The sequence below is a fragment of the Balaenoptera musculus genome, chromosome 5, assembly GCF_009873245.2.
Source record: "Balaenoptera musculus isolate JJ_BM4_2016_0621 chromosome 5, mBalMus1.pri.v3, whole genome shotgun sequence".
In the NCBI taxonomy this organism is placed as follows: Eukaryota; Metazoa; Chordata; class Mammalia; order Artiodactyla; family Balaenopteridae; genus Balaenoptera; species Balaenoptera musculus.
The window spans coordinates 74,626,756-74,651,780 of record NC_045789.1 but is presented as its reverse complement, the minus strand read 5'-3'; the positions used below and the strand labels follow the sequence as shown (position 1 = coordinate 74,651,780).

At 44.0% G+C, this 25,025-nt stretch overlaps 1 protein-coding gene across 9 annotated transcripts in view; it reads left to right on the top strand.

Moving 5' to 3' along the window:
* Positions 1–595: 595 nt before the first annotated feature.
* Positions 596–25,025, top strand: part of LIMCH1 (LIM and calponin homology domains 1) — a 345,245-nt gene continuing 320,815 nt past the window's right edge. For all 9 annotated transcript variants that reach the window (XM_036852624.1, XM_036852621.1, XM_036852622.1 and 6 more), the window contains exon 1: positions 596–707. In XM_036852624.1, the coding sequence (XP_036708519.1) occupies positions 612–707 (96 nt within the window). In that variant the 5' untranslated portion in view covers positions 596–611. The remainder of the gene's footprint in view (positions 708–25,025) is intronic.

The window sequence follows — 25,025 nt, the reverse complement described above, 5'->3', positions numbered from 1 at the left end:
TCGGGTCAGAGGGCTGCGCCTCTTGCCCCCCACTTCTGCGGCCGTGAGTGGGGGACAGCAGGTGCGGGCGGCCACTGCCAGCCTGCGGCAGCGCGGGCTCCCCCGGGACGCGTGCGCCCGGCTCGCCGCGCGTCTCCCAGGTGCGGCCCGACCCGCTCGACCCTCCGCAGCCGGCGCGGCGCGGGGACGTGCGGGGCGGCTGCCCGAGTCCCTCTCCCAGTCGCGTCGTGGGCAGGGAGGGAGACACCCAGTGCTCACTCTCGGTTATTTTTAGTTGGTGGCTGACACCCCCGCCCCGGAGGGGGTGGGTGGAGCGGGCAGAGGAGGTGGGGAGGAGGGAGCTCCTGGCGCCTCCGCGCTCGCTCCCGCGGGGACTCACGGCGCGGCCGAGCCGGGCGGCGCTGGGAACAGCTGCGGCGGCGTCCTCGGCGGCAGCGCGGCTCTCCTCCGGGACCTGCTCCGCGCGGGGGAGGGGCGGGCAGGGGAGGAGAGCGGGCGGGCGGGCGGGAAGGGGCGGGGAGCGCGCTCCTGCGGCGTCGGCGGCGGCGGCGTCGGCGGCGGCCGTCCTCATCCCGGCGGCCCAGCGCTTGAGTGGACGCGGGGCTTCGCAAATGGCTTGTGCGGCTCTCGGTCTGGAAGCTCTTCAGCCCCTGCAGCCTGAGCCGCCCCCCGAGCCCGCCTTCTCCGAGGCGCAGAAGTGGATCGAGGTAGGTGCCCGCGGCTGGCGGGGGGCTTTGCAGGGGCAGCCCGGAGCCACCGACCCGCACACACACTGACGACAGGTCCAGCCTCGCCTCCCCCCACTTTCTTTTGCCAGCTGCTCCGGCACCCGTCAGGGCCTCGAGCGAGCTGCGACCCCCTGACGCTTTGGCACTGGCGTCTCGGGTGAGGGTGGGCGCGAAGGGGGGGACACTGCGGTCTAGCTGTGCGTGTGGGGGGGTAGGAAGCGGTCCCCTGAGCCTCCATCCCTCCTGCCCGCCAGCCGCGCAAATCTCAGCTCCTGCCGCTTCCAGGCGCTGCCAAAGGAAGCGCAGTGCGAGCAGAAGCGCCGCAAAGCCTCATTATGCGCGAGCCCCCAGAGTCCTTGCCGACGCAGCATGTCGGGGGTCCTGCTCCCAGTCCTACCTCCGCCGGTTGGCTCCCCCTCCCCGCCCTTCCGGAGCGGAGTTGTGCGTGTCTCCACGGAAGCGCATACCCACCGGAGCCTCTGGCTGTATTCCTGGCACCGGGTCAGGTGTGAGGCTGGCACAGCGCAGAGGGCCGGGGAGCCTGCAAGACCCACCTGCGAATGCGCCATCCGCAGAGACGTTGCCCAGCCATTGGCAGCTCCCACTCCATCGCAGAGGCGGTGGGACGGGCTCCCAGGTGCTGGGTACCCGGCCCTGTTGGCATATTTCACTTCTTAAATGACTCGGTGGCAGGCCAGGGAAATCACTGGAGCTCTCGGCTCAGTCCAGGAAGCGCTCGCTGGGCGATCCTGATTCTCGATGTTTATCTGTAGATGCAGCTTGGTGGCCCTGCGCTCCCGAAATGAAGTGTCTGCGGGGGTCAGGACGATAGGAGGGTGCGAGTGGGGAAAGGTGACCCATTATGATACGTGCAGTGAGCCTCTGTTTTGCGGCTGGCGGCCTTTCTTGAGGCTTAGTGGAAGGCGAATTTGACCCTCTTTTCCTCAGGGACAGGCAGCTCTCCCTCCCTGGTAGTTCAAAGGAAGAAATGTACCGCTAAGTCATGATCCAGCAATGGTGAAGCCTGTTAGTACTCAGACTGTCACTTAGTGACACCCTTGATGCTGCTGGGGTAACAGAGCTACGATGGTGCAGATTTAAATCTGCTGAGATGCCTGGGGAAGCCACCCTCACTTAATGCTGCTCTAATGCTCCAGCCACAGGCCTGCACCTTACAGGGTTAACCTGCTTCATACAAGCAAGAGTGTCAGGCAGAGTTTAGAAAGATCTATTTAAAAATAGTGTTAAAGAAACAGAAGAATAAACTCGAGGCTCTATTGCTAAAAGCCCCAGTCGTGTCTCTCATAATCTGATGGCTAATGAGCAGATGAGAAAAAGACCTTGGCTTTTTATTTGTGAGATGTGGCTGGCACGCCTTGGGCTGTGACAGGTGCCTTCTCTGTGCTGCATACTTGGGCTCACAGGACATACAGGAAGCATTTGTAGTCACTGGCTTGGTTGAGAGTTGGAGAGCTGTGTTTTTCAAGTTCTTGAACTTTAAAATTCTCAGGAGAGATTTTGGATGTGGATGGTGATGAGGGGAGGGTATAAGAGCAGAGCACTTTGCGCTTCTTGAAGGCAAGCGGTTTATTCCCCATTTCCTTAATTGTAAGTAACACGGGCATACATACTATACTTTAAAAAAAATGTATTGTGGGATAAGTTACACACAGGAAAGTGCACACATCTTAAGTGCACACCTCCGTGAATTTTCACCTAGGTATATAGTACTCTAGCCTCCACTTAGATTATGATCTAAAACATCTTCAGCCCAGGTCACAGTCTGTTTTTAAGTGGTGGTATATTTCAAGCTAAATATTATGCAGTGCAGAATATCAGCTTTTGTCCTGGTTCCACAGGTTTAAAAACAAGAAGGGCTTCCTTAAGAAAGCAGAGCCCATTGGGCCCTATAGACAGTTGGGCATTGTTCTTGATGCTTTACCAGATCTACCAATTTGAGAATGTGAAAGCCGTAACGGGCAGTGCGTGGCTATAGGACGAAGCAGCCGTGGCGCTGTGCGTGTGCATTATTGAAGGGGCCTATCTCCTTTCAATCGCAGAGTTGGGTTTCACGGAAAGGAGAGCTTCCCCCTCCTAGGCTGTATAAAAAGGTGTTTGCTCCGGGGAGAAACAGAGACTGTCCCTCTTGCTTCCCGGAGATTCCTCTTGAAATGTAAATGCCGCGTCTGCAAACCGGGGGAACCCAGGAGCAGTAACAGATGGTTCTGCGCGCATTTGCCCAGTGAACAAAGATTCCTCGGCTAATATAGCAATAATGTAGTACTTAGTGCGAGCCGAGTTCCCAGGGGGACTGTTATCTCGAGGCAATTGCATCTCCTTTAGGGGCCCCGTTGTCTTCGGCAACATCCTCATTGGTAGGGCTTTGTTTTTCACTTTTGTTCAGTTGGTGATTAAATTTCCCACAGACTTTTTTTTTTTTTTTTCCTTTTTCTTTTGAGTAGTCAGGAATTTCACCCTTTCAGAAAAATGTTCCCTTGGGTGCAGCAGGTTAATAAACAAACTTTGCAGTTTTTCTCTCCTCTTCAGTCACTGGTCTTCCTTGAGTCATGGATTGGTGAGAAAACTGTTCATTCTTAATAAAGGCTGAGGGAACAAGCTCCAGGAGATAACTTGTTAGTGAGGAGTTTCTCTCGGCCTGCAGTCTTGGCTATTTGAGGGCTGTGTTACTGGGCAGGAAACGGTGGCCTGGGAACCGTGCCCCCATCTCACCCCACCCCCAGCTTCTGCCTTGGCTGGCAGAGGTGAAAGCCCTGACGGAGGTCACAGGCCAGGTGGGAACAGTTCCATAACACTTCCAGCGACTTTTTATAGCCGTCCGAGCAGGCTACGTGTCTTAATGTGGCTTTGGGGAGACTCCTGAAGGAAACAGCAAACTTCACGTATTAACTCTGGCTACCAGCAGGCAGGGGCCTAATTTCCTTCCACATTCCTTCTCTAGAAGGCCTTCCAAAGCAAAGGGGCAGTGAGTGCAGCACAGCAGTTAGAGGTCAGGCTTTGGGGCTGGGCAGCCTGGGTTGGAATCCCAGGTGTATTGCCTTCTAGCTGTGTGACATTGGACAGGCTGTGTTTCCTCTCCTTTTGGTCCTAAATAGTTTCTTCGAAAGCTAGCGCTAGTCGTTAGCAACAACAAAAATAACAGAGATATTGTTCAAAGCATCTGTAAAACAGGGGTACTAATAGTAGCTTACCTACCTGGAAGGAGTGCTGCGAGAATGAAATAAGTTAATACATTTAAGATGCTTAAAACAGTACGGCAGCATTTAGGAAGTGCCGTTTAAGTAGTGGTCATTATTATTATTACCATTATATTACTACTGCTATTAATATCACTACTACCGTAACTACTATAGTACTGCTACTATTACCACTGCTATCTTTATTAATACTGTTATTGCTATTATTGTTTTTGTTTCTATTGTTGTTAATAACAACTACAGCTGATTTTGGAAGACAATCTTCAGAACCCTGAGTTTTTTAGTGTAAAAAATATAATTCAGTTGTCTACTGACCTAATTCTATTGTCTTAGCTTATTAGCTCCAGATACCTGGACTATAGGTGTTGTGTGTTATTCTGACTTGAGTTAAAAGAGATTTAGGCATCAGAGGAAAACCAGTAATACCAACTGATAAGATAGTCCATTAAGGTTTAGAAAATTATTCCTCAATACTGTGTTGACTATTTTAGTTTAACGCATAGTCTTTGTTAACCAAACTCCAAGCAGAATGCTCAATTCCTCTCTTCTTGCAGACAATCCAACATTAAATCGTTAAACAAATGGTGGTTGTCTGAATATACAACTCCAGTGTAGCAGTGTTTTGTTCATTGACGTTGTGTCAACTCCCCCTAGAAGAAGAATAAGTCCCCCATTTATTTTCCTTCCTCCTTCCTCCCTTCTCTTTCCTCTTTCCCCCCCCCCCCCCCCCGCCCCCCTGTGATGGTAGTTATTGAGTTACAAGACTATGTTAGCAGGTAGATAATTCTAATTTTCTTGGTCTCCCCCCTCCCCTTTGCTTCTCCACCCGCAAGAGTATTTATCTGTTCTAATCTGTAGTTCTTCTCTGCAATGCCAAACACTTTCTGGAGAAACAGATGTCGCTTCAACTCAGTTTCAGTTGTGATTTGGAGCAAGTTGCCAGGCCTTTAGGGAGGGGTTGGAAATTTCAACCCAACTCAGCCTTACTTCTCAACTTGAGACGTTTCTGGACTCCTTTAACTTTAATCATACCATGCCTGTGGGGCTTGGTGCTGCATATAATCTCATTTGTGACCTAATCCATATTTCACATGAGTGGGAACTAGTACTGGGAGGGATCAGTTCATCATTTTGGGTCATCTCCCCCTGCTCACATAGAATTGTTTTCTTATTCAACTGGGACCTGCTTTTGAAGATTAAAAGCACCGAGGGTACCTTAGCTCTCCAAGACTGAAAGCTGTTGTATTGTTTGGCAGTTGGGAGAATTTATCTGTAGCCTTTGAGAGAATGTAGCATTTGGTGGCCAGTAACATACGACATTTGCGATGTAATGATGAATGAACATATGCCATAAGTTATATAGTCATTCTAATTCTCCTCCTCTGTCAGGACTTGATGACTCTTACATCATTTTACTACAACAAAGATTTAACTTTGCATATGGTTCTCTACTCTGCATGGAGAACTAGGGAAGAGGAAGAAAAACTTTTCTGACTAGCTCAAGAAAGGAGTGGTGGTCTGAATAGATATGGAAATGAGAGCAGGCAGCATCATTCTCACAATGACATTTAAATAGTCTGGCTTGTTTGTATACAAGGGCTGCTATGACACAATGCTGTCACGTGGTAGGAGAACAGTGAGGTCCCACAGATTTGGGGAAAGGGGAAGTGGAGTGGGAGGTGGAGCTGGCTCTTCTGGCCCCAGCATCTCCCTGGAAACCAAGTTTGCATCAGGCAAGCTCCAAATGAGCAGACTGAGCTCTGGCCACCAAGAGGGGGGTAGAGTGGGGTGTGTGTCCCCAGCAACTGGATCTCTGGGTCCCCGGCTCTCTATTGATGGATGACAATGGAGCCATGATGTGGACATCTGGCCGGTGATTCTGTGAGTGGCAGTTGGTGCTAGGTGGGACCAGGCAGCTCCTGGAAATTGGCCTGGAAACTTCTCTTTTTGCTTTGGACTATCCTGAAACCTAAAAGTGTCATAGCTAGGGGTAACATGATAATGATAAGGATGGTGATGAAACCAGTGCTCATGATGATAATAGCTGATATTTATTGAGTACTTACTATGTGTCAGGCACAGGGTGAAAAACTCATTAATCCCTTATAAGTAAGTAATGTTATTATCCCCATTTACAGGTGAGAAAATATCTTCCCCAAAGTCACAAGTAAGTGGCAAAACTAGGACTTTAATCGAAAGCATCCTTGCTTAACTTCTACAAATATATGTACCCAGATATCCAAAATTTATAGCTGAAGACATTGTGGCTTCCAGGAATTAGGAGACTTGCTCAGGGTCACCTAGTCAGGAAGTACTGGTTAGAGTCAGGATTCGAAACCCAGGCTGTCTAACTTGGAAGCCCTTGTTATCTTTTTTTTTTTTTAAATTTTTATTGAAATATAGTTTGATTTACAATGTTGTATTTGTTTCAGGTGTACAGTAAAGTGATTCAGTTATACATATATATATATAAACATATATATATATATTTTTTACATCCTCTTCCATTATAGGTTTTTACAAGATATTGAGTATAGTTCCCTGTGCTATACAGTAGGTCCTTGTTGGTTATCTATTTTAAACATAGTAGTGTGTATATTTTCATCCCAAACTCCTAATTTATCCCTCTCCCCCCCTCCCTTTTGGTAACCATAAGTTTGTTTTCTATTAGATTCCACATATAAGCGGTATCATATGATATTTGTCTTTCTCTGACTTACTTCACTTAGTATGATAATCTCTAGGTCCATCCATGTTGCTGCAAATGGCATTATTTCATTCTTTTTTATGGCTGAGTAATATTCCATTGTATATATGCACCACATCTTCTTTATCTGTTCATCTGTTGATGGGCATTTAGGTTGCTTCCATGTCTTGACTATCGTAAACAGTGCTTCTATGGACATTGGGGTGCATGTATCTTTTCGAATTATGTTTTTCTCCAGATATATATCCAGGAGTGGGATTGCAGGATCATATCCCTTATAGTGCTTCCTACATTTAGGACCATGTGAGAAAATTCCTGTAAGGACTGAGCTTTCTGTCCCTCTGACTGTGCAGAGGTTCCCCCCACCCCTGCCTTTTTTCTGAGCCATGATGTGGATTTCAGAAGCTATGGCTCCCTAGTTTGTTTTTCTTCACGGTTTGTACCTTTCTGCTGCCAGGACTGAGGGGCTGTCCTCCCTGGGACAGACCTTACATTGGGTGGGGGAGGGGTGGGACACCAGGTAGGTGGTGCTCGCCAGGCCCTCAGGCAAGAGGAATCAGGCTCTGCGCCTTTGCTGGCTGCCTTCACACCTCACTTTGCTAAGGCGGAACTGGGCAATGGCATTGCCTGTAGTTCAGGGTTGCTAAAATCCGGTTTCTGTCTCCTGTTGTTACAGCTCCCAGTCACTCCATTAAAAGTTTTATTAGGGCAAATGGCCAATAAGTAAGTAGTTAGTTTAAAAAATTTTTAAAAAGCTTGCTGATTCCTTAACGTATGATTACTTAAGAGGACAGATATTCTAGAATATTTTATGTTTATGATATTAGGGACTGTGGCTCTCTTGTTACAGTTTTACCTCCAGTGGCTATTCCATATGGGGGTGCATAAATGCATCGTCCATGTGTGCTTTAGCATTTTCTAATGGAGAAGTTGGGTAGGTGTATTATTCCATACTTTACCTTCCCCAGAGAGTTTGAGTAAAGACCTACTACCTGTGTGATCTGTCTTGTGCTCCAAAACACAAAAGGCTGTGGGTGCAAAGGGCCATCTCTTCCCCATGCTGATGTGTTTAAGCGCTGTCGGCACATCTGTCTGAGGCCTTTACCACAGCTCCTTCACTCTTACCTGAGAGTTCTCCTGTTTGGACAGGAGCTCACCTGGGAACAGTTTTGTTGTTGAGTTCAGCCAAGAGGCAGGTCCTTCCAAGAGAGGAGATTGGCGGCCTCTCCTGCAGGTATCCGGGTCCCATCCTGAAGAACTGAAGGGTCTAAACAAAGTAGCTCTGTGACTTCTGGGAATCTTGGCTGTGGTCAGCATCCCTGTCACCTACATTCCAGTCTAACCCTAGTCATTTCGGCCTTTATTTTCATGGTTAAGGACTGAATCGCTTAACACTGGTTGATTTTTTTTTTTTTTTTAATGTGTAAAGCATCCAACAGTTTTCTACTTTAATAGTGATATCGAAACTTTTTTTTTTTAACATTGGTGGATTTTTGACTAAACTACTTTCATTGGAGCTAGATTTTTTTATTTTTTTGAAGCCCAGTTCACTCTTCTGTGATTTAGAAAACTGTGCAATACAATTGTGTAATATTTCCCCTCATTTGTTCCTAAGAATGTGTGTGTATTTACTTTTGAAGCAAAGGAAAGATATCAGATAGGATCTTTTTGTGCGGGGAGGGTAGAGTGGGAAAAAGGAGGACTTCAGTGCAGTCAAATGAGGAAAGGAAAGGATAATAGAACTTTATTTTTAAGTAATTGAGAAATATAAAAATAGCCTAAATTAGAGGGTTACTAGAAGATACAGGAAAAAAAATAGTCCTTGAAAAAAAATAGTCCTTATAAGAAGAATGATGGAATATTGGAAAGACTTCTTCCTGGACACAGGGAGATGTTATATCTCTCTTTGCAAGGAAGAGTGATGTCATGGAGTTCAGCTCTGTTGTGGTAAAATTCCATGTTTGCAGTGTTGAAAACAGTATTCCCAAAGAGACGTCCTCATGTAGCTAACCCTGATGGGGTAGCCATCGGATCTCAGGGAATTATCTTTGGCATAAGGGGAAAAAAACAAGGTGACGTAGTCATAAAACATGCACCTAAGGAATATCTTGGCTGACACCTTTTCTCACTAAACTTATGCTATCAGCAAAACTGTATCCTTTTATTTATGCTGGGACCTTAAGGACAGAATATTGGTTAGGCTGAGAAAGCTCCATGTTTCCACAGCTCTGCATCCTGACTGTGACAGTTACAGCCATTGTAGGAGGCAGCTCGGCTTCCTGGTCAACCTTAGAAGTTAGGGATGTACCCCACCCTTCTATTCCTAAATAGCCCATTAGGAGACCATGTAAGAATAGACCTACACTTGTTTTTGTTTTTTATAAAGGTCAAGGGCAGAAGGGCTTTTTAAAATTTTTACATCCCAATACTATTATAAAAAAGTCCTCAGCCTTATTTTTTACCAAGTGGGGCACTAAGTGAGGAATTGAAGTTATTTATTGTGGAGTAGACCGCTCTCTTTTCCTCTCCTAAGAAATATTTTTAAAAAATGATATTCAAACAATTATTTTATTATAATGGGAAACTGAATGAAGGCTAGGATAGGCTCAGTCAAATGGTTTAAGATATGAAAATAATTATTTGGGATGCTTGGCTGTCACTCACTTATAAGTTCACTTCAGTGTAAACACTAAAAATAAGCATTAATGGTGAAAATAAGCATTAATGTGTGAAAGTGTTTTAAACAAACTTTAAAATTCATTTCCTGTAAAGTGTTAACTAAGCTCCAACCATATACCAGGCATAGTGCTGGGAACCAAGGTTAGGTGGTGAACAAAATAAACATGATTCCTGCCCACAGGAAATGCACAATGTAGTTGTGGTGTGTGGGGGGTAGAGCTTAAACAATAAATTCATAATAACAAATTGGGATAATTGCTATGATGACAAAGAATGGGGGACTTAAGAGAAAAAGACTTTAGGCAGACAAGGACTCATAGTGAAAGTAATATTTAAGCTGAGATCAGCGAAGGGTGCTGAGCAAGGGAATTAGATTGACGCTAATTTATTGAGATAAGAGCTTGTGTGTACACACAACACATGCTTTTATGCTCTTACAGTTTTCCAGGTGTGTTGAAGGTGTGTATGTAGGGGAGGGGGCGGAGAAGGGAGCTGAGTCAGAAATTCTCAAATATTCTTGCCCCACTCAGAGTGGGGTTTGCATGATGGTCTACATACCGCTTAGGACCAAGACACAATAAATCAAGAGACCATCTTCTAGGAGATATGGCAGAGAGGACTTTGGGATTTACATTTGAGCTTGGACTCTGGGATTAAAATTCTTGCACAGAATAGGGGCTGTAGACGCTGCACTCCACTCTGAAGTGAGAAGGGGCTGCAAGAAACCTGCCTACTTTTCAGTGAGTAAGCAGAGCAATTTTGTGTGAGACTTCGGGTGGTGACCCACAGATGTCCTCTGATTTGGGAACTTGTCTCCCAAATTCCTCTGCAAGAAGGTGCTTTATAAACTAATAAAGTCACATGTCATCTGGGAGCCCCAGAAATTGTAAACTCTGTGACTTAGGTTTCTTTTACCACTAGATCCCCTTCCTCATGGTCCAACATGGCTGCTAGAGATTCATCATCACGTCACCTTTCCAGGAAGCAAGATAGAGGAAGGGAAAATGAAGAGTGCATCTTTTCCTTATAAGACTTTTAGAAAAGTCTTCCTGACACTTCTGGTTCCATTTGACTGCCCAGAATTTCAGTAACATAGCCGCTCCTGATTGCAGGGGAGGGTGTAATGTTTCCAGGTAATAATCTGGGTTCTATTCCTTAGGAGAAAGGGGAGAATGGTGGTTGAGGTAGGGGCACCCTGGAGTGCCCCTTCTCCACTTCTCCAGGGACAAATCCTTCCAGACAGGGCTTAAATATGACTGCCTCTGAGGCAGACTCCCTGATTCCTTTAAGCCCACTAATCCTTCTCTGTGCACACCTGACATTTAGAATTCACCTCTATTAGAACATTGTCATATTTCATTGTAATGAATATATGGTTGCTTGGGATCTGCCTACTTTGATAAACCCCACAGCTCTTGTGGCCAAGGTCTGGGTTCTTCGTGATCGTCCCAGTCCTCTTCAGTTTATTCACTTTGCTCCCCATTAGGGCCTCAGAGCCATATTCCCCACTGCCCGAGAGATTTCTCAGTGAGCTTGTGCCCAGCTACGATTGCCTGATTGGCACTTGGACTCTGCCGTGGCAGAGAAAATAGACTCTGTTGCTGCCCTGACAGGAAGCAAATTTTTTTTTTTTTTTTTAAAGACTGATTTAAAAAAGCAGTTTACCCAATAGTTGCCTGGAGACAGTCAGTGATTGGACACTTGGAAAGTGATTCCACTCTTGGCTCTTAGGTAGGTGATATCAGTTGAAGGAATTATTTAGGAGGCCACCCTTCCCCTCAGGTTGGACTGGTGCAGGGCTCACTGCACTTGGCATTTCTGTCTGCAGGGCTGGAGAGCAAACATCTCCTTTCTTTAAATAAACATGCTCCCCAGCATTCTGCCCCGGGACTCTCACCTCCTCTTTCTCTCCCCACCTCAACCAATCAGCCAGGCTCCTCTCTCTCCCCTGTTGTAGGATCTAGCTAAAGAAAAAGCACGTAGGAATTTTATTGTAGTGGTCATCTGTATGAGTTCTTATTAGATAGGTATTTTTAAAAGGACAATACCCCATAAAAACTAATGACCAGCAGCTGGTATTAATAAGGGACTATGGCTATGACCATTCATTGTCATGACCCAATGGAAACACTGAGAAATGGCATCCTCTCTGCCTTTCCTACAGAAAATTAAAAAAGGAGCTCGTGGAGCTGAATGTTATCAACCAACAGATGTGGTTGCCGCCTGTTTCCTCAGGAACCTTGCAAGATGTCATAAATAGGAGGGGTGGGTGACAAGTGGAAGCCTGATTCATCATGTTGCAAGAGTTGACGGAATGTGATAATGTAGTGATAAGGTAGCTAGTTCAGTGGCAAATAAAAATAATAATAGTTAACACACTTCTAGAGCACTTGTCTTGTGGCATTGCTAGTCTAGGTGCTTGAGTTACTATATAATGTAATGTAATGTAATGTAATAACCTAGCACTGTGCCCAGCAGATAAGGTGCTTCTCAGGTAAGCACCATTTTATGCCCATTTTATCAATACATGACGGGAAAACTGGAGTACAGAAATGTTCATTGATTTGCCTGAAGTCACATAGTTAATAAGTGGCAGAGCTGGGATTTGAATCCAGGCAGTTTTGTTCCAGAGCTTGAGCTTGGGCTGGTGACTGCTATGCTCTAGAAGTAAAAGCAAAACTTCTAAAAGGATCATGATCCCAACTATCTAAGCAAGCAGGTGACCTGCCCTCCCTCTGTCTTCCTCTTTCCCTCAGCAGCTGTTTGGTGGGCATCTTCTGTGTGCATGGTACTGTTAGTTGCTAGGAAACAGTTCCATCTCTGTGATTCCTGAGCACATTCTGTGAAACTGGAGCCCTTTCATTGCTTTTAAAAAGATAAATTTTGGCAGGCGAATGGTTACGACTATGCTGAAAAACCGTTACAGGAGCAGAATAAACCATAGCCGATGGGTGGAACTATTTTTACTTCCTTTCTCTTCACCAGTCTCTTTCCCTCTGGTTGAGACCTGGCTCCCCATCTGTGTTCAAGTAGTCCTGGAACAGAAATTATTATTAACAGGAGGAAGAAAAGCATGTGTAGTTAGTGTGTGTTCCTGCTGACTGCTCTACATTTGTCATCCTATTTAGTCCTTGTGTAACACATATCTGTTGCCCACCGAACCAGTTTAAGGATCTTTACTGTGCCTGTTCCAGTAAGTTTTAGTCATGTTAAGACTGGCAGGCAAGTTGGTCAGGACTCTGATCCGATGTGGCTCCAGGGCCCTTAAAGGATGCCCCTTGCAATGGTTCTTCTCTTGGCCCACACATCTGGTACCTCCTGGTCGCAGCTCCACTCTCAGACCCCTTACCCGGCATGGACCCCTGGTGTTCTGAGCAAATACAGTTGGCTCTGCTATAATTTATGTTTCCGTAGTGTGAATTATCTCATATGCAATTGAGAAATAGGGTGTGATGCTTTTAAGATGCAAGTTGCAGTGGTTTGTGTGAGATTTTTCTTAACACCTTAGTATTTTGCATCACCAATTAGCAGTAATTGAAAGCAAAGGAGGCTAGTGGAAGTGAATGGGGGAGGCGATGGCACCTTGTTCTTGCTCTGGGCTCCATTTGGCTTTGCACTTATTAAAAGTCTGATTTATCTTATCTCCATAACGCAGCAGCTTCAGTCTTTCCTCACATGCTTTCCATACTGCACCCTTGCCCCACCCCACCTTTTTGGTAAAATTCCCACATTTATTCTATAATAGGATATAGAAAACATCTTTTTATCTGTGCTAGTAATTCTCAGTTTCTTATTGTTTTTGTTAGTGTTCTGGTTACAAAGTTGAATGGGATTTGAGCCTTCTGCCCCAACTCTAAATTTTCCATAAGCCCTGTTATATTTTAGTGTTTGATTTTGCAAAATATGAGGTTTTTGGTTGTTTGTCTTACTTTGGGACATTATTGATTCATTTTTAGGAATGTGCGTTGTTGTTTTATAGTAGAAATACTTGGATCTTAATGTCTTGTGCAGAATTACTGCCTCTCACTCACAGGCTTACACACACACAGATGTATAAAACAACAGCTGGAAGATTCCTGATACTGGAACTGAGGATCTTGGGTCCTAAGGAAACATTTTTAGGAACTTCACATTTCCTATCTACTGTCAGATGGCCTTGGACAACATTCCTTAGAGAAACTCCTACTGATTTTGGAGAGGTGGTGGAATAGTGCATTTTTCTTCCTGAGGCATTTTTCTTTGGGATTTTATGCCTTGGTAGTACTTAAAGCAGCGTCCTTCTCCCCAAGGGAACCTATGAGAATTATTTGTTGTGGGTGAGAAGCTCTTGGAAATGAGGCGAGTTGGAAATGAGGAAACTGAGACTTGAGGGTAAGTGTAGGTGGTTTGTCCGGAGGGTTGTTGGCTTCTAGGCTGTGACTCGTGTGGCCTTCCTGAGCCAGTATATACATATTGGCAACCTGTCTCAGTTTGGGACATTATTCGTTCATTCATTATATATTTACTGAGCATATCCTAAAAACTCAGGAGTAGATGAGACAAACATGGTGCCTGCCCTTGTGAAGTTACACTCTTCCAGGAGAGACAGACCCTGAACACAGAGTTGTGTGTGTGTGTGATGCACGTTCAGAAAGGGAAGAGCAGGTTGTGTGGACATGGAGAGGGTTGGGCCTCCTTTGGTCTGTGGGGCCTCAGGCAGCCTCTCTGAGGAAGTGCTGTCTAAGCTGAGGCCCAAAGGGTGAGCAGGGACTGGCCAGACAAAAGAGAGCAGGAAACGGTGTTCCAGGTGGAGGCTGAGGGATGTGTGAAGACTCCGGTGTTCCAGGTGGAGGCTGAGGGATGTGTGAAGACTCCGGTGTTCCAGGTGGAGGCTGAGGGATGTGTGAAGACTCCGGTGTTCCAGGTGGAGGCTGAGGGATGTGTGAAGACTCCGGTGTTCCAGGTGGAGGCTGAGGGATGTGTGAAGACTCCGAAGAAAGAGTTGGAGGAGCCCAGTGAGGTGGGTGTGTCAGGGCGAGGGAGGTGCGGGATGAAGCTGGAAGGCGGGGTGGAGGGAGGGCTGCTCAGCCTGGTGCAGGAGGTGGGAGTCCTCAGGGCTGCCTGGCCTTAGCCTGGGGCCATGGCTGGCTCTCTCTTGGACGACAGGGATCAGATTTTCTCCACACTTCCTCAAATTATCATAGTTCATGATAATAATTTATGAGGGCTTGGGACTTCCCTGGTGGCACAGTGGTTAAGAATCCGCCTGCCAATGCAGGGGACACGGGTTCTAGCCCCGGTCCGGGAAGATCCCACATGCCGCAGAGCAACTAAGCCCGTGCGCCACAACTGCTGAGCCTGAGGTCTAGGGCCCGTGTGCTACAATTACTGAGCCCACACGCTGCAACTACTGAAGCCCACGCACCTAGAGCCCGTGCTCTGCAACAAGAGAAGCCACCGCAATGAGAAGCCCACGCACCGCAATGAAGAGTAACCCTGGCTCGCCGCAACTAGAGAAAGCCCGCGCGCAGCAACGGAGACCCAACGCAGCCAAAAATAAATAAATTAAATAAATAAATAAATAAATAAAAATAATTTATGAGGGCGTATCGCCTATGGCCCTATTCTAAGCATTTAACTTCTCAACCATCGTGTGAGCTAGGTGCAAACTCTTATTACTCCCATTTTACAGAGAAATAAGTAAATAGTCAAAGGTCACACAGTCATTAGGTGGTGGAGCTGATCTTCAAACCCAGGCAGTCTGGCTGCTTTACCTCTGCTAGTAACCACCATGCTGTGGGATGTGATACAGGCTCGTCACCAAGGGCAACCTTGAAGGATATTGGTGAGGGGGGGCAGTAGTGAAGAGGTGGGGTGGGGTGGAGATGGGGATGATGCCCCAGGATGCTGGAGGCCCGTGTTGGCTTTAGAAATGTTTTCAGTATTTTTAAAGAAACTCCCCAAATGAATCTCTTTACCCAATACACTGCTTGACAGTTGCTGCTACCTGGAAAGGAGAGTGATTTTATCCAGATGAGACCCTAGGCATCTCTCTAACCCTACATTCTAATGCATATGTGGTCTTGGTTCCCAAGTGGCCTGATGGACCCTGGGGTTGCTCTGACATAATAAACCACTGAATTTTAACTTGCATCAAGAGTTGTGAATTGTATAATGTGTTAAAAATTTTTTTTTCCTATTCATTTGGCTTTTATTTGAGTGTGTTTAGTAATTTTTTTCATTCAAACATTCTTTTGTGTGTTTTAGTTAGTATTCTGATGGTTGCAACAAACAGAAATCCAACCTAAACTGGCTTTAGAAAAAAGATGGTGTATTGGCCTATTGATAGTCTGGAGGTAGATTCCTACTTCAGATGAGGCTGACTCAGCAGCTCAATGGTATCAGTAAGGACAAGGATTCTCTCAGCCTTTCAACTGTGCTGTACATTGCATGGCTTTATGCTCTGGCTTTATGTAATGTATCCATGCCTACCCTACACCATTCCAGAAAGTCCAGGCTTTTCCATTTGAGGACTTGGCGGGACAAGAGCAATTCCAGTCCTCATATTCTCTTTACACCCTCTGGCCAGAGAAAGGAGACACGGCCCTCTTTCATGATCACCAGGGGAGTGGATGAGTGGGTTAGCTGAAGTCAATCGGGGTCCACCCTTGTCCATCCCTACCACTGGCTGCTACCCAACAGTGAAGTGGTGAATTCCCTAAAGGAAAACCTAGGGGAAGTAGATGATGATGAGATCACCAATAGACGTTACCAGTATTTTAATTAAAATGCGATAATATATAGGAATGCATACGTGGGTGGCAAGAATATAGAGAAAAACAAGGAAATAGTTAAAAAACTGAGAACAGTGGCTATTTCTTGGAGGTGAGTTTGGGATTATAATCTAAGATTGGTTAAAAAAGGCATTAATAGATTGTTTCATTCCTATTTTTAGAAGATTAGAAAAGGGTCAGTTTTAGAGGTATCACCGAGTGTCAGGTGCCCAACCCAGCACTTAAGTGGTTCTACTAGGTGTAAAAGTGTGATTGAGTGAATCAGATTGATTTTGAAGTGTTGATTAAAAAGTAATATAACTCACACAACTTAATAGCAAAACTACAAACAATCTGATTAAAAAATAGGCAGAGGAACTAAATAGACTTTTTTCCAAAGAGGACATACAGATGGCCAACAAGTACATGAAAAGGTGCTCAACATCACTAATCATCAGGGAAATGCAAATCAAAACCACAATGAGATATCACCTCACACTTGTTAGAATGGCTATCCTCAAAAAGACAATAAATAACAAGTGTTGGTGAGGACGTGTAGAAGAGGGAACCCTTATGCACTGTGGGTGAGCATGTAAATTGGTGCAGCAACTATGGAAAACAGTATGGTGGTTCCTCAAAAAATTAAAAATAGAGCTACCATATGATTCAGCAATTCTACTTCTGGGTATTTTTCCAAAGAGAACAAAAACACTAATTCAAAACGATATATGTATCTGTATGTTCATCACAGCATTATTTACAATAGCCAAGGTATGGAAACAACGTAAGTGTCCATCAACAGATGAACGGATAAAGAAGATGCCATATATATACACACACACAGTTGAATGCTACTTAGCCATAAGAATGGAGATCTCACCATTTGTGACAACATGAATGGATCTTGAAGGCATTATGCTAAGTGAAATAAGTCAGACAGAGAAAGACAAATATTGTATGATCTCACTTATATGTGGAATCTTTAAAAAAAAGTTGAACTTGTGAAAACAGGGAGTAGAAAAGTGGTTGCCAGGAGGTGAGGGTGGGGGAAATAGGAGGAGGTTAGCAAAAGGGTACAAACTTTCAGGCATGAGATGAATAAAGTCTGAAGATCTAATGTATAACATGGTGACTGTAGTTGATAATACTGTGTAATTGAAATTTGCTAAGAGAGTAGAACTTAATGTTCTCACCAAAAAAAAAAAAAAAAAAAAATCACATATATATGTGTGTATATATATACACACATATATATAAAAACAAATATATAAATAAATATGTGAGGTAACGGAATGTGTTAACTAACTAGGTGGGAGGAATCCTTTCACAATATATATACATATATGTATCAAATCATCACAACATACATTTTAAATATCTTATAATTTTATTTTGTCAATTATATTTCAATAAAACTGAAAAAAATAACATAAAAGGGTCCAAACTGGGTACTTCAATTCTCCTTTTTTCTCAATATATATTGACCTTTTTACTGAATTATAAAAGAGCAGCTTTTAAAAAATGTTAGAAGTGAAAGTATCCAATACCAGAATCTGATTTGTTTTCCCCATTAAATTTCGTATTCCTCAGGTAAGGATTATTTTGTGGAGCCTGAAGCCTAGAAATAGCAAAACCACACAGTTGCTGTTTGCTGGAGAATGCTCGGCCCTGTGCCTGTGCACTCCCCAGGCATGTGGGTCTTCTAAAAGTGGGTACGGCGGCTGTCGCCCACTGATCCTCTGACTGAGTGGCCCAGATTGGCACAGCGCAGCTGGATCCTATGCAGAGCCTGTACGGCAAAGAGGAGGGTAAAAATAAAAACCGGTTGGACAGTTTAGGCGGAGTCAGGGTACTTGAAAGCTCACTGGTCGCTTTGCTAGTCCTTGGTCAGATTTTCACTTTTTATTTTAAGGAACAGTAGTGGTTACAGGGACAGTTTCCTAAGTTTCTTAAATGGTAAAATAATTTCATAAAGCACAGCAAAACACGGTCTAAGGTGCTTTTTTCTATATGTAGAAAATATGTTTTTTGAGTTTAGAATATTTTGCCTATAACATGAGTTTCTTATTTATCCCACTATTCAACATTCAAGTCTTTAATAAAACTTTTTTTCCAAAGGCATCTCTTTAATGGAATTACTCTCTGAAATAAGACCTCTCTCTCTTTGATAATAGAGTGAAATGAGCTTGTCATTATAGGGTTTTTTAAAAAATAGTTTTCTTTGTTATAAAAAGAAAGAGTAACAGTGTTTAAGTATGGCGTCAATTATCTAATGAGAATAGTTTTTCAATCCTGTCATTTTTTGGATTTTGAAATTTCTGTTTTAAAGTACGGATTTGCTAATTTTTGAAGCTCTGGTCCTTATTAGTGGAAATTTTGAGATTTTTATTTTTGGCATTTGACCAATATATTTTGTTAAAGTGCAAAAGCAAATTCTGTGTCACATTTTCCTCAGTTACTGATAGCTTTGAAGCATGTGACAATTTTTTTCCTCCTGAATGCTTTGTGTCTTTTAATGTAAGCATCTCTCTGTGATCTGTAGATTGAAAATTAAATCCGCAAATGGACTTTGCCTTGCAATAGCAATATAGAAGAATATTAAATATTGATATTTAAAATACATGGAGATATATGGAGAATGTGAGTATAAATTATTTTTAAAATAAAATTAAAAAAATATCTCAAAATACCCTGTTGGAGACACATTTCTGAAAAAACATCTTTTTAATGCAATGTTTATATCATTAATGCTAGTTTGGAATAAGAGTTCTAAGAATTTTCTTACATATCATTTATTAAGTTACTCATTATTTTAAAATCTACTAAGAGACTAATAATGCCTATGGATATCTTTTGGCAGTGATAGACATATTCTAGAATTAGATAGTGGTGGTGTTTGCCCATTTATTTATAGTACTTAGTGGAAATACTAAAATATTCTGAATTATACATCTAAAAGAGTGAGTTTTATGTTAAAAAACCTATTAAGAGCTCAATGTTGTTATAACTATTCTCAAGATGTGTAAAAAACACGTGAAATTAAGGTATATATTAAGCAACTCTTGGTACAGCAGTGCAGTGTGACACACCACCCACCAAAACTCACAGTGGCAGATAGCAATCTTTTTTGGCTCATGGTTCCAAGGGTCTGCTGGAGCAGTTCTGCTTCAAGCTCTGGGTTGGCTGCACTTGGGTCAAGACTGTGGGTTGGGTTCAGATCTGCTTCATGTGTGTTTGTTCTCCTTGGACCAGAGGCTACCTGGGAGATGTCTTCATGGCAAATGAATGACAGGTGCACCAGAGCCCAGCCAAATCATGAAATGGATTTAAATTCTCCACTTGCATCACATCTACTCACATTCCACTGCCAAAGCAAGTGATGGGGCCAAGTCAGTGGGACAGGGAAAGACATTTTGCTCACAGTAGGAGAGGAGGGGAGCGAATATTCTTCAAACAATACTCCAGTCTATCACAAAGTGTTTGTGGTTCCTCCTAGCCACAAAGGGAGAAGAGAACATTTCTCCCTGGGTAGGGATCAGTATCTTTGAGGAGATGGGCATTGGGTTGAGTCTTGATAAATGAGCAAGTGTTGTCAGTTGGATGGGGAAGGTAAGGGTGAGGAGAGGTGAGAGCAAGGGTTGGAGAAGGGCCTTCTAGATCATGAGAGCAGCTTGAGCAGAGAGATGGAGATTTGCAGGAGCAGGGTATGTTTAGGAAGCAGCAGGGCCAGAGTATAGCATTTGGAAAGGCCTGCTGGGAGAAAAGACTGGGTCCTATCAATGAAGACCTTGTGCACCATGCCTTAGGGTTTGGTGTTGGAACTTAAAGGGCTGGGCTCTGGAATCAGACAGCCTGAGTTCAAAACTTCTCCCTTCCATTTACTAGCTCTGTGACTGTGGGGAACTTACTTAGCATCTCTGTGCCTCAGTTCATCGTCTGTAAAATGGTAAGAGTATTCTCAGTGTCTGCCTCATGAACTGTTAGGATCAAAAAGTGAACACACAGAAGGCCCCCATAAAAGTACTTGACATATATCAAGTGCTTAATAGGTGTTGACAGCTATTAGTATTTTTATTTTTTAAAAATTTATTTTATTTATTTATTTTTGTTGCACCAGGTCTGAGTTGCTGCAGGCAGGCTCTTTAGTTTCGGCCGGTGGGCTCCTTAGTTGCAGCTCGCAGGCCTGTATGTCCCAGGAACCTTTTCTTATCCATCATACCTTCTCACTGTTATACAATCAATGTCTCCCCTCCTCCTCTTTCAAAGCCATCTAATACGTTCAAGCCTTTCCCATCTTCAAATACAGAACAAAACAAATCCTACTGAAACCTTATGTTCCTCTCTCCCTGCTATTTACAGCTGTCTCCTTTCGTTGCTGTCAAGCACCACGAAATAATAATCTACACTCCCTCTCCCAGCTTATACACCTCCCACCAAGCCTTAAATCACTGCAATCACTCAAAGCAATTCACACTGTCCTCTTTCAGCCAAAGGACCCTGCTTCTTAAACATTCCTGAGTGTCTCATAGGCTCCTCCAATAACACACTCAAACCTGAACTCATCCTCTTTCTCCTCACATCACTCCTCTTCCTATGTTCCCTATCTCAGGAAATCAAGCCACCCAGTTGATCAAGACATAAATTTGGGAGTCACTCTCAATTTCTCTGTTTCTCTCACCTCCCCCATCCATTCAGTCACTAAATCTCATCAATGTTATATCCTTAATGTCTCTCACATTCATTCCCACTTTGCTGCCATCATCACCTCTGGCTTCCCTGCTTCAGTACTGACCACCATAATCATTCTCTTCCTTGCCACCAAGGTCATCTTCCCAAAACATAATGTAATTATGTCCCTTCCTTACTTTTGGTTATTCCTCATTGTTTAAAGATAAAATCTAAACTCCATTTAAAAATACTAGTAGCTGGGACTTCCCTGGTGGTGCAGTGGTTAAGAATCTGCCTTCCAATGCAGGGGACACGGGTTCGATCCCTGGTCAGGGAACTAGATCCCACATGCATGCCACAACTAAGCGTTCTCATGCCACAACTAAGGAACCCACGAGCCACAACCAAGAAGCCACAGACTTCACAGGATTCCATGTCTGCCACATTGTATTCCTTAAGAATGGGTCACTAAGTATAACCCACACTCAAGAGGAGGAGAATTAGATTTCACTTTTCAAAAAAAATTTTTTTATTGGAGGACAGTTGGTTTACAATGTTGTGTTAGTTTCAGGTGTACAACAAAGTGAATCAGTTATACATATACATATATCCACTTTTTAAAGATTCTTTTCCCATGTAGGCCATTACAGAGTATTGAGTAGAGTTCCCTGTGCTATACAGCAGGTTCTTACTAGTTATCTATTTTATATATAGTAGTGTGTATATGTCAGTCCCACTTTTTGAAGGGAGGAGCATCAAAGAATTTTAAACCACCACAAGTGGCTACAGAATCAACAGAAAAGCAGATTACTTTTAACTGTAATTGATCATGTATCATGCTTTATATATAAGGGATTCAGTAGTAGATATTCTGACATACAATCATTTGTCCTAATCTAGTCTATTTGGATAAACGGTGAATTTAAGATGTTCTCCTAGATGTATTTTCCAAAATGGATCTAGTCTTTTAAACTGTAAAAGTGTAAACAATAACAACAACAAATAATACAGGAATAAAATAGCCTCTGAGCCCAGAATCTCACCTGATACAGATAATCACTGGTAATATGGACCATTTATACCTAAACCCATGTTGCTCAAAATTTTGCTTGATTCTGGAGCTTTTTGTTCCAACAAAATCTTACAGAGATTTGGGGTTTTCTCAAATTTTATTTTTTTAAATAATTACTGCCTCCCTGTTAGTGGAGAGCTTGAGCTCAGCAGTTCTCAGCTCTGGCTGCACATTAGAATCACTTGGGAGCTTTTGATTTAAAATGATCTGGATCAGGGCCTGGGCACTGTTATTGCATAAAAGTTTCCCCCGAGTGATTCCAACGTGCAGCCAGGGTGGAGAACCCAGCAGATGACAAAACAAGCGAGAGTAAGTTGCACAGGGCAACATCGGCAGATGTAAGATTTAAAACACATTTTAATGATTATTTCTTTGGGGGGGTGTGAAGGGATGTGCTCCAGGGAATATAGTTTTAGTTTCTGCCAATAACATCATTCCTAGTTCATATAATGGAATAAAATATCAGTATTTCATGGTATTTCATGGATTCTAAAGAAGAGTATGAAATTCCAGATACCTGAGCACATTTGACAACAGTTTCTTTTAGGAGAATCTTCCTGTTTTCTGCATCGAATCACAGACATCCCAGAGTGTAAGCTCATATTGTAGTTACTGTCTTTTGTGTGAATACATTCATTTATTAAATAAAACATTCTTTTTTTAAAAAATGTATTTATTATTTATTTATTTATTTTTGGCTGTGTTGGGTCTTTGTTGCTGCACGCGGGCTTTCTCTAGTTGCAGCGAGCGGGGGCTGCTCTTCATTGCAATGCGTGGGCTTCTCATTGCGGTGCCTTCTCTTGTTGTGGAGCACGGGCTCTAGGCGCGCGGGCTTCAGTAGTTGTGGCACGCAGACTCAGTAGTTGTGGCTCACGGGCTCTAGAGCGCAGGCTCAGTAGTTGTGGCGCACGGGCTTAGTTGCTCCGCGGCATGTGGGATCTTCCCGGACCAGGGCTCGAACCCGTGTCCCCTGCATTGGCAGGCGGATTCTTAACCACTGCGCCACCAGGGAAGTCCTAAATGAAACATTCTTGAACACCTACAACGTGCCAGGTACTGCCAGGCACTGAATGCCCAAGGAAGAATAAGACAGAGATTCTTGCTTCAAATGAGTGACTCTTTATCTCAGTGTAGGAGATAAGCAGGCATACAAATACGAGGAGGCAAAGGTAAGAAAAGTTTACGAACTGTTATTAAAACAGCACAGCAGCAACCAGTCAGAATAACCCAGTTGCAGTGGCGCCAGCCACAGGTAGTCGGTTCAGTGCATACTGGCTGCCCTGAGTGTAGGTAACACAAAATATAATATTTTAAATACCCAAAGAGAAATGTAAACACAAAACACAATATATAATATTTTAAATACCCAAAGAGAAATGTAAACAAGGTAACACAAAATATAATATTTTAAATACCCAAAGAGAAACGTAAACCAAGAGAGGGAGCAGAGAAAGGAACACTTTATAATTACAAATTCATGTTTCCCTCATAGAGTGAAGAGGAATCAGTCTGGTGGCTGCATCCATTCTTCACGCCGTCCAGTACGCACCCTTTGCCAGGTTGAGAATGCAGTCCTTCTTACCAAAAAGGTGGCGTCTGTTTCCTACTCCTGGATCAGGGAAGGCCTTTTGACTTGCTTTGCCAAATAGAATGTGGCAGAAGTAATGATGTGCCAGTTCCAAGCTTAGGCTGTAAAATGCCTCGAGTAACTCTGCTTGTCCTTGCTCCTCTGCCATCGCTATGACGTGATGCCCAAGACAGCCTGCAGGAGGATGAGAGACCACGGACAGAGCCAAGTTGCCCCAGTTGTCCCAGACGCGGCCATCCTAGACGCGGCCAGCCAGCCAACACCTATATCAGGGTTCCTCAACAGAGGCACTGTTGACCTTTGGAGCTGGGTAATTCTTTGCTCTGGGGATGTCCATTTTAGGGTGTTTAACATCTTCCTGGGCCTCTACCCACTAGATTCCAGTAGCACCCAATTCCCTCCAGTTGTGACAAGCAAAAAAGTCTCCAGACACGCCAAAGAGAAAACTGCCCCTGATTGAGAACCACTGCCTTAGACTTACGAGGTGGTCCAGCCAAGATCAGCAGAACTACCTAGATGCTGACCCCAGATGCATGAGCAATAAATGCTTATTGTTGTTTGCTGTTGAAGTTTGTGGCTGTTTGTTATGTAGCATTATTGTGGACTAGGTAGCTAATACAATGAGTGAAAACGTGGAAACGTGAAAATGGGAGGTTGAACTGGACAATAGCAAGTAATCCAGTGTGGTGCAAGCGTGAAGAATGGGTTTGTAGGTAGAATGGGCTTAGTATGAGGTACAGACAAGACTGAAAAGCTAGGTTAGGGGCTGTATCCATGGAGACTTTAGGTGCCTTGGTATGAATTGTGAACATGATTATTCATGGGCAAGGGAGAACTGTCAGAAATTTTATGTGTGTATTTACCATTTATTTATAGCAGAGAGAACAGTATAATCAGTCTGTACTTTAGGCAGCAATAGGGAGGGGGAATTGGAGGCAGGAGGGAAGGTTTTGCTGTAGTTCAAGTGGTTGGTGCAGAAGACCTGAATTAGGGAATAATTGTAGGTTTGAAAAGGAGAGGATGGTTGCCGGAGACATTTGGGTGTAAAATCGATACAGTTTGGGAATCTCTACATTTCTGACTTTGCACATTTGGTTTCCTCAATGTGAAATATCCCCTTTCCTCTGGGCATTCTCTACTCCAGCGGTCCTCAACCTTTTTGGTACCAGGGATGGGTTTCGTGGAAAACAATTTTTCCACGGACAGTGGCGGAGGGTGGGGGCTTGGGGGATGGTTCAGGCGGTGATGCGAGCGATGGGGTAGCGGCAGATGCAGCTGTGCTCGCTGGGCTGCTGCTCACCTCCCGCTGTGCGGCCTGGTTCCTAACAGGCTGCGGGCCGGTACCGGTCCGTGGGCCCGGGGTTGGGGACCCTTGCTCTAATTAATCTTCAGAACTCAGCTCAACACTCAAGAAAGTCTTTCTGGTGACGTCTTCCATGTCTCGTGAAGGTAGCGCCCTTACAGCTCTTACCACTGTTTTTTCCCCTCCATAAGACTGTGTTAATCTTTTTAGCATTGAATTTTCCATCTTCTAACAAATCAGTTGTAAGTCTGTCTCTTGAATATTATCAACTGCTAATTCCCTTATTAAGCACCTACTCTGTGTTTGGCTTGGT